At 43.8% G+C, this 13,630-nt stretch overlaps 1 protein-coding gene across 5 annotated transcripts in view; it reads right to left on the bottom strand.

The window, feature by feature from the left end:
• Positions 1-13,630, bottom strand: part of BNC2 (basonuclin 2) — a 462,055-nt gene that overhangs the window by 167,749 nt on the left and 280,676 nt on the right. For 4 of the 5 annotated variants that reach the window (XM_029055970.2, XM_039910765.1, XM_039910766.1 and 1 more), the window contains one exon: positions 7,337-7,439. In XM_029055970.2, the coding sequence (XP_028911803.1) occupies positions 7,337-7,439 (103 nt within the window). Of the gene's footprint in view, positions 1-7,336; positions 7,440-10,658; positions 11,927-13,630 lie in introns of those variants that run through there. The other variant, XM_029055973.2, reaches the window with a different exon arrangement.

Raw genomic sequence — 13,630 nt, 5'->3', positions numbered from 1 at the left:
TAAATGCTAAGCGGAGAGGATTAAGTGCATAGGTGAAACAGTAGGATGGAAAAATAGGGTGGGGAGATTAGGACTAGTGAGGGAAGACTTTGTAAGGAGATGAGATTTTCATAGGACTTTAAATATGGGGAGAGTCAGCTATGAAGAGAGAAGGAGTTCCAGACAGGAGGGAAAGTGTGAATTAGGGGTCAATGGTGGGAGAAATGAAAGTGAGGCACAGTGAGCATTAGAGAAGCAAAGCAAACCAACTGGATTATAATGGGAGATGAGTGAGGTTAGGTAGGAGGGGGAGAGCTGACTGCGAGCCTTAAAGTCAATGGTAAGGAGTTTCTATCTGATGCAGAGGTAGATGGGCAACCATCAGGGATTTGTGCAAAGTTGGGAGGCACTCACAGAACATTTTTTTAGAAAAAAAAATTGAGAAGCAGTGTGGCCTAGTGGAAAGAGCATGGGCCTGGGAGTCAGAGGACCTGGGTTTTAATCCTGGCTCCTCCACCTGTCTGCTGTATGACCTGGGGCAAGTCACTTAACTTCCCTGTGCCTCAGTTACCTAATCTGTAAAATGGGGTTTATGACTGTGAGCCCTATATGGGACAGGGACTGTGTCCAACCTGATAATCTTGTATTAATAGAGTGTCTGACACATGGTAAGCACTTAAATACAATATTTCTTTTAAAAAACTGGGACATCAGAATGAAGTATGGACTAGAGAAGGGAGAGAGTGGAGGCAGGGAGGTCAATGAGAAGACTGATGCCCCTATTTGGGGATAGAATCTTAGAACCATGACCTCACTCATTTGATTTCCCAGTTGAACTGAGCTCTAATTTTGAATTGCTAAACTGGATTTATTTCACCTAACAGCTTTCATGCTGGAACACACATGAGGCAGGACCAGAAAGGATTTTTAATTGAAAATAGCACTTTTTTATGTGCCTTTCACAGAGTTCTGACAGGACCCAATCAATGAGAAAGATTCTATTGCTAAGAATTTAGGGAACTGATGCCCCGATGTGTCATTTCTTTGTTGTTTTCCTTCTTTCTGGCTTTTGAACCCTCCCTGTTCCCCTTCTTGACAACTTTACAAATTACCATATAGAAACTGCTGCTCAGCCACTTGGAATGGACATGTAGTAATAGTCATGTCAAGCTTGCTTGTTTTAGATGGAGGACTCTCTGTTGTCTAGTGGGGAAGGGTAGGGTGGTGATGGGGTAGAGAGAAAGGGTCATTCTTTTGGTTGTTGTAAAGGTTGATTTTCTCACTGTATTTTACAAAAAGCAACAGGAAAGAAAACTACTTTCACAAAGGATGAAAATATAATTGCCACATGTGGCTTTGGCAGGCAGAGGTAGGGCACTTTATGCTAGTAAGAACTAGGGAAATGCAAGTGATCGCATTATCCAGTGAAAAATGCCTGTTTTGATCAGGTCTGCTACAACAGCTCAAGATTCCTGGCCTCAAATGTCCTGGAGAGGAGTTTAAGCAGCATCTAAAATGCATGGGCATGGAATCAGAACAGGCATTCCTGAGAGAAGAGATTTCATAAGGGTGTAACTGGGCCAGAGGGGAAAGGGGGCCTGCAATTCCTCTTTCCCTAGGTCTGGGGCTCAGGCCTCTCTCCGGGACCCAGGGGTGAGGAGGAATGAAATGGGACTAAAGTCCCCACTCTGGACTCAGGGAAAGCCAGTGAAATCTGATCCCACGCTGCTATAATGGGCCCTCGAGTTGCCCTACAGGAGCAGCCAGATATGCAGTGGCTTGGCATAGGCTCTGAGGCCTCCAGACCATTGCTAGTCCTCCAGAGAATCACCCCCAAGGGGCTGTCATTACCCTGGGGCTGAGAAGTATCTTCTGTGGTGATACTTGGTTTGAGGTGGGGTATAGCTAGATTATGATATGCAAGACTGGGTTGGGTGGGGTTGGCATATTTAGAACAATAATAATGAGGAGGAGAAGAAGATGGAGGAGAAGAAGGAGAAGGAGAGGAAGGAGGAGAGGGAGAAAAAGAAGAATGATAGGAAGAAGGAGGAGGAAAGAGTGGCCTGGCTCTGGGAGCAAAATTGGAATACTGACCTTAAATCTGAGATTAACTCAAGTGTGGTTCTACCTTTTTGACACCTGCAGTAACTGAGAGGTGAAGTTTGGTGTAACCCAGGAAGAAAAGCAAACATATCACAGGCACTTAATTTCCCAGAGCAGCTGGATTCCAACTTTAGTGTGAAATTAAACGATTCCATGAATATTAAGTCCTGCAATATATCAGGCAATGAAGCTGGTTGTGACATTTAATTGTCTTACACGTTGGAGACTGGTTGGTGTGCAGGAGAATAAACTATTTGTTGATTATCTGATATCATTTAAGAAAGTTCAACCTCAAGATACAAGCAGCATAAATTCTGTGAAATAAAACCTTTTCGGGGCACAGACTTTACTTTCAAAGTTAAGAGGGTAATTCAGACAATTACTCAGATAATTTAATAATAATAATGTTGGTATTTGTTAAGCGCTTACTATGTGCAGAGCACTGTTCTAAGCGCTGGGGTAAACACAGGGAAATCAGGTTATCCCACGTGGGGCTCACAGTCTTAATCCCCATTTTACAGATGAGGGAACTGAGGCCCAGAGAAGTGAAGTGACTTGCCCACAGTCACACAGCTGACAAGTGGCAAAGCAGGGATTCAAGAAAAAAGGACCTCGGTATCTGCTTCAGTAATCTAGATATTTCTGCGTAAAGTGGATGATTTGGTTAACTGTCTCAATTCTCCACTTTATTTGGCACTGTAGACCTGAACCCAGAGCAAGCCTTTTATTTCTGGGCTGTGCACAGTTTCTGAATTTTTGGATTAAATGGGTTCTGCTTGAATATCTACAGAGTATCAGAATCTTCTGCTGCCACTTTTCAATAGACTCTCAAACCTGTAGATTGAATTTTAGGTCAGTGAAATCAATGTGATGTAATTATAGTTTCTTATTGGGGTTCCTGGCAAGATGCAATTAAGAAATAAATCTGATTTGCAAAACAAATCATTTTTGATAATACTTTTTTTTCCATTTCACAAACCATGTGGTTTATTATCAGTGAGGACACATTTGAAGGTTCTTCAGAATTTCAGTACAAAAGCCATTTTTGATTACATAGACTAAAGTCTTTATTAAAGGCATCTCTTCCAAATAGTATTTGCTTTCAGTAAAGGAAATGGATCTGCCTATTTAAACTCTTTAGTTTTTGGGTGAGGAAATAAATCTCTAAGATGAGTCCGTATCCCAGATTTCCACTAGAGGCTAATCAAATGGTAGATGACTCAAAAATGGGGTTTACAATGGAAAAATCTTGTTCTTCTTCAAGTGTGGCAATTTTAAGAGTTTCCATTAGATTAGGATATGTGCTGACCCTGTTTTAGGCCTTGAACACACGGATGGTAGGATTACCACTCTAGTACAGGGGTGCAGGGTCAAAACTCAATAATCTTTTGCCAACAGAAACATTTATCTTGCCACAAAAGAACCCCTTTGATGAATCTGTTCTTATATTGACATTCTACTTTTGGCACTTCTGAATACAAAGGAATTGAACTTGGAAGAAACCTTTCCTTTCAAGAAGCACACAGATCATTTTAGGTGAGGGAAGAAAAACACAAGGAAGACAATGGAAATGGAAAAAAAACAGGCTAGCGGTTGCTATGTGCAATAATATTGCTGTGGAAGTGTGCCCTCAATTGCCGTCCAAGAATTCCAACATTTTAAATGGACAGCTATTAGCGTGCATTAACTCTGTACAGATCAGTCGAGAAAAACATTAGAAAACTGCAAGCCTGAGCTATTTTTGACCTAGGTATTTAACTATGATTCTACGTTATCAAGGTTGGATGAGCATGGTACTTCTTTGGGAAACACAGCTCCTCTTCTTCAATAGTTATGGTCACAAAACTTTCCAACTTCTCTCAAAGTGTATGGGTTGAAATTCATTAATTAAAAAACCAGAAGGAAAACCCCTAATTAATTCAGTGGAAACTACCTATTTGTATTCAAAAAACAATGTTTCAAAGAGTATGGTGCTCAGGGTTTTCTGGAAGCGTTTTCTGAATAGTAACTCCACTAACTAAGTGATTTTTAAAATCCAGGTGCTAGTACAATGAATTAATCAGTCTTCTTTTTAACATCATTCTCAAGATATTTGGAAACAGCTAAAGGTCAACAAATCCAGCAGGGTTGTCAGTCTTCAGGTACTAATTTATAAGACTATACTCTAAATATACATATTCAATACATATCTGACTCGTCTTACTGAGCTATAAAATTTAAGCTCTTCTACAAAGAAATCATGGATGCTGTTTAAAAGTGAGACACATCCAGTCAAAAGGGGCTAACAAATATTCAGGAGGCTTTATGCAGGATGTGGTTTTGAAATACAAACATTTTTTTTTTTTTTAAGGAATACTTGAATTCAGTATTTGGATTTTTTTTTTTTGGCAGCAAAGACATAAAAAAAATATTTTAACAGCACAAGAGCAGGTGGGGTGTGTTCACTGCTGCCCTGAAACACTTCTCTGAAATAAGTTCTGGTGGTCTTGTTTCCATCCCATCCACTTTCAGAGAAAACCACCTACTAGAAGAACTAAGTCACATTTTTTCAGAAGATGTTGTGTGCTTAAGGAAGTCAAAGAAGGCTGCTCTACTTCACCTCAGAGCAGAAATAATTGGAGACATGAGTTCTGGGTTTGTAAGGAAGGAAGGGGAGGGAGGAGTGAAGCAATTAGTCTGAATGCTGGGGGCAAAAAAGGTGGGTGCTCCACTCCCTACTGCCAACACAAAGGCTGTGTGGGCCAATCCCTCACCGCTGTAGGTTTTAGGGTAATAAAATGGAGGGAAGTTTGGGGACTTTCTACATGCACACATATGTGTAAAGGTTGTACACCAATGAGGCCCTGCTGATGGTCTATAGGTTAATTAAATGTAAAAAAAATACTTGGAGGTAGAATTTTTTGGATTCACTCTAGTGTTCAGATCAGATGCTTAAACAAATATCTGAACCACACTCATTTTCTGTTGGTGGGTGGCCAAAATCCAAAAGCTGAAATGAAGGCCATTTATAAAGTGTTGTTAAATCTTGGGTTTCCAAAAAACAAAACAAAACAAAAGCTCTCTATATTCTTCAGAGTGTTCCCTGTGGAACAGAGGCAAATATTAAAGCTGGTATGACAGAAAATAATAGGGAAACGCTGACCCAGTAGCAATCTACTGTTGGTTCAGTGGAAAGAGCACACGTTCTAGGAATCAGATAACCTAGGCTCTAGTCCCCACTTGGCTTACTGGGCTTAACTCATCAGTGGTGAAGGTTTCTGATTAAAGAACCAACTAGAACTCTAAGCGATGTGGACAGACCCAGAGGCATTTTGAAAAGTAACTGACTAAAGTGGGCAGGAAACAACACAGCAGCTACCAATGCAATCACCTGCCAGATCCTGGTGCCATGGAACTGTCCTGGCACTATGCTATGGTCACTTCAGCCATAAATGGGACCTGCACAGAAAAAGGCCTTGACTTTCACTTTGCAAAGTGTTATACTCCTGTCCACCCAACTTACTTGCTGCACTCTGTGCTCCGACTGGAATCTGACTAGCGGGGAAGAGAGAGTGCGAGTGGCACTGTGCAACACCCCTAGGACTAGAATCAATTCCTTCATGGAGGTTCTCAGGCCTGAATCTCAGAGCCAAGGCTCATTCATTGTTCTAGACAGGAGGCTCAATTCACATCAGCAATGTGAGCCAGTAAAAAGGGATGTACATCGCATTCATTTTATCATCCAAATTCTTTGGGCTGGTACAATATAAAGGGTAGGCTAGAAATTTTGTACTTATTTCCAAGGCTGGTTTAGTGGGTTTTGAATAAATTCCAGATGACCAGTGGGTGGAGAGAGAAGAGTCCAACATTTTCATTCTTCACTCTTCCACTACATTTCCAATTCTCTACCTGTAAGCTCGGGCCATTGACCATCAGGTTGCTAAAAGGAAAACATTTAAGCTAATAGTAAGAATCTAGAAGTTTTCTCAAATTAAGGAGAGGAGTTAATTCTTTCAAACTAGTAGAATCATTCTGAGTAAATTACCACATAAAGTCTCTAGGTCTGGAGGAAAAATGAGTTGTTTACTCCTTTGGCAGGAACTGGGTCTAGCTCAGTAATGTTACAGATTACTATACTGTCATGATCCTGGTAGGGCCACTTTTTCCCTCTTTTTGTAGAACTGCCATGGGAATTTGTCTGTTTTTGCAAAGTGTTTTCTTTTTTCAGTTCTAGGAAGTCTTTTTACTATAAAGTTTGAATTCCCTCTTCCTTCCCTAACATTACTGAGAGTTCACACACACATTTACTTGTAGTTGACACTCGGAAAACATTAAAAAAAAATAAAATAGGGGAGGGTACTGAGTGGCTGCTCAGATCCCCCTAAAGAACATGAAATTATAAAGTATACCCTAAAGGATCTTTGGCCCTACTGGAGCAAGGAAATAATGCATCCTTAAACCTTGGGGTCCACAGTCCTCAGACTGTTGGAAGCACTCTCCAACATAGGTTTCTTCCTCAAATACTATCCCTTCATTTCTTCCGTCCAAATCCTTAATCTAGACAGACAAAATGTCTCTGCATTCTTCCAAGTCTCCCTTACCTACAGTTTCATTTATTAACTGCACATGAGAACACGATCAAGGCATTTTTTGTAAGAACTAATATGCACGATTGGCACAAAGCCACATAAGCTCAAGACATCTCTCCCGCCACCCACCTCCTGTATAGCCTTCAGCCCCAACACAATAAATGAATGTGTATTTACAAATTGTTTTTAAAGAACTGAGCCAAAGTTTCTTCTCCTTTGCCCTTAGCCCCTCACAAGTTTAACATCTGGAAAGATGAGCTCAGCTGCTTGACCGTATTATAAGAATGAGTGGGCTTGGTGGCTTTTCCCTCAGCCAAAGAGGTTGATTTACCAGTTTCATTTTGATACCCAGGATCTGAAAGGCTGGCTGTGGTATGTTTGAATTTCCACTAGGCTCAGTGACTTGCTGGCTGCTGCTATGTGCAATTTGAACTCTTCAGTCCAACCATACTATAAACATCTACCCCTCTACTGAGAGCTGCTAGCATAGCATTGCTTTTCGAGACGAGAATATGCTCTTTGAGCTGTGCACAGAATGTTAACCAACTCAGTGCTTCCCCTGACACTTGCAGCCACTGATGCTGAAATTGACCTTCTCTTCTCTATATTGGTATCGGCTTTAAAAAAACCCACAAATGCTTACAGGTATAACATAAATGGCAAGTAGAGGCCATATATTTCCTTACCATGTGCCACCCAGCCATGTTTACACTGGTCACAGGTCCTCAGGTTGATCTTCCCAGGCTGGAAACATTCGCATGTGCAATTTACCAGTGTACAGCGGATTGCCTGAAAGAGAACAAAAACAACAAAAAAGAATTAGATTTCCAAAGATAATATTTTTATTTCCTCTCCACCCCTCATCCCTACCCTGTTGAAATACATGTCTAAATGGTGTGTGTACACAAGTACACAAAATATGAATTAAAAATTTTGTTTTAGATATTTTTAGAGAAGCAGCAGGGCCTAGTGGAAAGAGCACAGGCCTGGGAGTCAGAAGACCTGGGTTCTAACCCGGCTCTGCCACTTGCCTGCTGCGTGACCCTGGGCAAGTCACAAAACTTCTCTGTGCCTCAGTTTCCTCATTTGTAAAATGGGGATTAAATACCTATTCTCCCTCCCCCTGAGTCTGTGAGCCCCATGTAAAACAGGCACTGTATCTAACCTGATCATCTTGTATCTACTCCAGCGCTTAGTACAGTGCTTGACACATAATAAGCGCTTAACAATACCACAGTTATTGTTATAGTTGTACTTTTCTAGGTTCATGTAATAATGCAAAATAATCTAATGTTCCATGAGGCTGAAAACATCCTAAAAATAATTCAGGCCACGGATTCTATTGCTTTAAGAGGAAAAAAAAAGTATTAAGGTTCCCCAGTGCTTTTTTTTAATTTATAAAGATACCCACTCCCCGCCAAAAAAGGCCACAGAATGTAAACCTTTGGGTCCAAGCCTAACTTTGAGATACAGAGGAAGGATAAGATTCCTCAATTTCGAGTCCTAGAGGCCATAGCTGAGAAGTTCTGAACAGTTGCTTGATGGTGGCCTAGGGTGACCTTCTCCCTCTTATCTTTTCCTTCTCTACCTGTTTGCTCTCCTGAAGCTCCTTTTTGTTTTTTGACTTTTTATCGAGTGCCATTCAAGGGCTTTTGTTCATCTTTTGGGAAATAATGACAAAATAAGAAAACCTCAATGGCTCTTGAGGGCTCATACTGTAACTTTCATTTCCATCAAATACTTTACTATATCTCCTATCTTCTGATAATCCATTTCCAGGCTCTACAAAAAACAAAACAGTGGTCTTCTTCATATTTTCATGCTATTCATATTGGTAAGGAAAACAGGACAATGTTTAAAACTGTGTTTTGCTTTAAAAGCTAAACATGTAGGCCTGAAGCAGTTTCATATATGACCATTCATTATCCTGAAAAATGCACCTGCTCCTTGTAAAACCTTCATTTTCTTCAATTATTAAAAAAAATCGCTTCATTTTGAATTATGAAATGAGACCATGGAAAGTCAGCATAAATGGAGTGTAACTGTTTTTATGGATAAGACCTATGTTTTTAGAGTCCGCTAAAGATGAACTGTGTTCCTCAGATACTGTTAATGAATTTATGGTGTGCATTTAAGTGTAATTTGCATAGAGATTTCTAAATCAGAGGGGATTTACTCATTCACAGATAAGCAATCTCCTGTAACTACCTGAACTGCCAGGAAAAGATATCTTTGAAGCAATCAATGGTAACTGGGTTTTCTTTGGGGGGGAGGTGGGGAGGGGAGAAGTGGGCGAATGGAGGAGGGCATTCTGTGAACACTGTACCCAAGAGCTTCACCAACTTTGAAATTTTTGTGTTCTTGGAAACACTTGCATTGTATTTAACCATCTCGTTTGGAACATCTGTTATATTAGGTTTCATTAGCATGGCTGAGATGAACTCTATCTACTAACCATAAAACTGTCTGGAACTATTTTAAAATGTTTCATTGTTTGCTATGTTTTAGACATGATGGTACAAATCCATTGACTTCCATAAAGACCAATGGCTTAAATGAAAGCTAGATCTCTTCCTTTTCCCACAGTGTTCTTCGGTTGCATGGGACTCTGGAGGTATGGTTGAAATATAAGCTATCCTCTATTATGCGGGACATTTCAGGGTGTCAGTTCCAGTGTTAACAGTCCAATTACTCATTAGCTAAATTGTAAAACACTGCTGTACGAATTGGTGATTAAAGGAATTAGTAATTCAAAAATACAAGGGCATGAAAGGATTGCTGACTAATCAAGAATGATTGATATATATGTAAGTGGGTTATGAGGACAAAAAAAAAAATCTACCCAAAGATTCTGTTTCCTGCTCAATAGGTTATTGACTCAGGAATATATTATATCTACTCTGGTCAGTAATAGTACCTGTATCTAATATGTCATTAATTAATTTGTTCTTGTTGAGGAACGAGAATGAAGGTTTCACAAAATGGTGCTTCCATTATAAATCATCAAAGGTTTTGCAAAGAAATCTTTCCCTCCATAGTAAGTTCATTCACTGACAACTCTTTTGAGTTATGTTTGGTTTGAAAGTACAACCTGAAGCAATGCAGGATAGTAGTGGATGGCTTGGAAACAGCAACACCCAACAGATCAGTGCAACATGCATCACTCAGGAATAGGGACTATTTTAGAGCCAAGCTTTGCATAGAACCTGATACCAAGAGGCAAAAAACAAATACGGTGCCAGGCCCCACAAGCAGCAAATGCAATGCTTACTATTAATGTCATTACTATTATTTGTTGCATTTGTTAAGCGCTTACTTTGTGCTAAGCGCTGGGGGAGGGCACAAGGATGATAATACCTTTTTACTATACCTCACTCTCGATTTTCTGATCTCCAGTCCCTTGATGACGCCCTTCCTCCTGCCTGGAATTTTCTCCCTGTTCAACGCCACCACACCACGGCCCGCTCCACTTTCAATACCCTTCTGAAATCCCACCTTCCCGGGGGGTGCCTTCCCCACCTAATTTCCACCACTTGTGCTTGTGTCTTTCCCAACAGCAACCCTTAGCATTTCTGTATTTGCAGCCACCACTAGCAGTTATGTATGTGTCAATCTACGGACTATACTTATTTATTCACATTTCTAGTCATTTATCCACTTTTCCATAGCCATGTTATTACCGGTTGTAATTTGTTTTTCCTCCTGCTCCCACTATTTATAAAACTCTGTGTCTGTCTGTCTCCCCTGCTAGGTTGAAAGCTCCTTGAGGGCAGGGACCGTGTCTTTCGCTTTTATTGTACTCCACTTTGGCACTCAATACATGACCTGCACAGAAAAGGCGCTCGATAAATACATTCGAATGAATTCAGACACGGTCCCTGGCCCACGAGGGGGCTCACAATCTAAAAGGAGAGGGGGAACTGGCAATGGACACTCAGGAGAAAGAACCAAATAAATATTTAACTAACAATGACAACAATAAAAACATTAAGAGCTGCGGTACATTACTGTTAAAGGAACAGTTCTCAGGCTCCTCACTGCAGCTCCACCTTCTGCCTGTCCCGCTCCCACGGGACAGGGCTTGACCACACAGCGATGGCAGGCAAGGGAGAGGGGCGGCATCCCTCCGTGGACCCCGCGACTCAGGAGGGGGCAGCACTGTGGCCGGGTGGCTATCGCTGCTCCTTCTGCCTGTCCCACTCCCACGAGGCAGGACTTCTCCTCAGCAATGGCCAGGAGGAGGGGTGGGGCGGAGGTATTGGGGACGGTGTTTCTCAGGCGGAGGAAGAGCCCTGGGGCCACAGAGCTGCTGCTGCTGCTTCTGCTCCCTCCGTAGAAGGACCGAACCCAGCACTGGTGGGCAAGTCGGAGAGGGAGTGGTCTCTCTTCACAGGTGGACAAGGAGGCCCCGGGGTTCCTAGGTGCCACTGCTCTTTCTTCCTGCCTTACTCCCGCAGATCCAGACTTCTTCCCGGCAATGGCAGGTCAGGTGGGGGTGCAGAGGGGCACCACTTCACAGATGCTAGGACTTGGGAGGTGGGAACTCTGGGGCTGGGTTGCTGTCATGGCTTTTCTGCCGGCCTTGCTCCCACAGATGAGGGCTTTCTTCCAGCAACGCGGAGGGTGGGGAAGCAGTGAGGGAGAGCAGAATGTCTTCGCGGATTCCAAGGATCAGGTGCAAAAGAAGCACTGGGACCTCTTGGCTGGTGCTGCTTCTTCTGCCTTACTCCAGCAAAACAAGGCTTCTCCCCTGTGATGGTGGGCGGGTGTCATCTCATTGCAGCCTCCAGGGTTTAGGTGGAGAAGGAACCTCTGGTGCCAGCAGCTGTTCCTTCCACCTCTTCTGATATTGCTGAACAGAGCTCAGCCCAGTAATGGCATGTGGTGTTTCTCTTCGAACAATCCAGAGTTCAGATGGATGCTCGGGTAGCAGCTTAGGTGGAAGGACTTGACACAGCGCCATGTAGCTTAGTTGCTCCTTCTGCCTGTTCTGCTCCAGTGGGGGCAGGTGGAGGGGAATATGGCATCTCTTCATGAAAATTAGTGTTCAGGTGGAGGAGCAGCCCTTCAGCCGTACAGTTACAGATTCTTCTTCTGACTGGCTTTTCCATGGGATAGGACTTCAACCCAGCAATGGTGGATGCAGAAATTCGGAGCAGGGGAGGGGATGGGGATGGTGTGCCTTTGAAGACCCCGGACTCAGAAGGAGGAGGAGCCCCTGAGCCACGTGGCCGGAACTGCTCCTTCTGCCTGGCCCGTTCCAGGGGGAAAGGAGTTCTTCCCAGCAATGATGAGGATGAAAGGGGAGGTCCTGGGAATGAGGGTGGGAAGGGGGGCGGGGGAGGGAGGTGGAGGAGCAGCCTTTTGCCCACGTGGCTACAAGCTGCTCCTTCTGCCATCCCACTCCACTGGGGTAGAGTTTCTCCCAGTCAAGGGCGGGCAAAAGGGGAGAAGAATGGGAGGGGAAGACATCTCTTCACAGATCCTCGGATTCAGGTGCAGGGGAATCCTGTGGGGTTGTGTGGCTGCCACTGCTTACTTCAGCCCCTCTTACATCTTCTGTTCCTGCTCTTGGTAATAGACATCTGTACGGTTGTAACGGAGTGGTCCACTTCAGAGGGACAGGGCTTCTCCCCAATAATGGTAGGTGAAACAGGGCAGTATGGGGATCACACAGGTCCCAGAGCTCAAGTGGAAGAGTGAGACCTGGGGCTGCAGGGTGTCCACTGCTTCTTCTCCCTAGCCCACTGAAGAGGGGCAGGGTTTGAATCCAGAGATGACAGGCTTGGAAATAAGAGGCTTTCAGCATCTCTTCACAGTCCAAGGGATCCAAGTAGGCTGCGTGGTGGCCGCTCCTTCTGTCTATCCAGTTCCAGTGGCACAGGACTTTTCTGTAGCAGTGACAGGCCGGGGGATATGGAAGTTTCAGCAACTCTGAGGCCTTTGGAGATCAGGTGGAGGAGCAGCTTTCGGGCCACATGACAGAAGCTGCTCCTCCTGCCTGTCCTGCTCTAGTGACACATGGTAGGAAAAGGGCAGGGGAGAGGATGGCAACTCCTCATAGACTCTGGGGCTCGGGGGGAAGAGTAGCTCCCAGGCCATGTTCCTTCTGCCTAACTATTTTCAGTGGGCTAGGACTTGGCTCAGGCAAAGGTATGTTGAGGAGGGGGTGGAGGGTGTTTTGGTATCTCTTCATGACATATAGGACTCAGGTGGAGGAGCAGCCCTCAGTCTGCTGACCTTTCTGCCTGTCCCACTCCACTGAGACAGGCCCCAAGCTAGACAATGTCAGATCAAGGGAAATACCATGTTTACTCAAGGACCCTGGGACTAATAGGGAGGAGTAGCCCATGGGTCATCTGGTTACTGCTGCTCCTTCTGTTAACTCCACTCTAGTGGCACAGGACTTCTCCCCATGATGGTGTGTGTGTGTGTGTGTTGGGGAGGTAAGAGCGGGGAGAAGAGGAAATAGCTCAGGTGAAAGTCTCAGTCCCAGGGCCAAGAGGCTATTGCTATTCCTTCTGCTTGTCCTGCTTCAATGGAACAGGGCTCAATCCCAGTGGTGACTAGCAGTGGGGTAGGAAGTAGTAGTTTTTTCCTCTGCCCCATACGCAGGTAGAGGGAGGTCCCCCATGACCATATAGCTGACAATGCTTCTTTATCTGTCCCTCTTCTGTGGGACAGGACTTCTCCCTAGTAATGACAGGCGGTGGTTTTCGGGGTGGACCAGTGTTTTGGCACCTCTTCATGCTCTGTGAAGGTGAAGTGGAGGAGGCGGCCCTAGGCTACAAGACTGCAGCTCCTTCTGCCTGTGGTAGTCCAGTGTAACAAGGCTTCTCCCTTCACATGCTCAGTACCGCGTGGGTGTTCAATAAACACTATTACTACTATTACAATGGTAGTATGTGGTGTGAAGAAAGATGTACTCTCCCAAGCGCTTAAGTACAGTGCTTTGCACACAGTAAGCGCTCAATAAATGC

The sequence above is a fragment of the Ornithorhynchus anatinus genome, chromosome X5 (assembly GCF_004115215.2).
Source record: "Ornithorhynchus anatinus isolate Pmale09 chromosome X5, mOrnAna1.pri.v4, whole genome shotgun sequence".
Classification (NCBI taxonomy): Eukaryota; Metazoa; Chordata; class Mammalia; order Monotremata; family Ornithorhynchidae; genus Ornithorhynchus; species Ornithorhynchus anatinus.
This window is presented reverse-complemented; position numbering and strand designations above follow the sequence as displayed.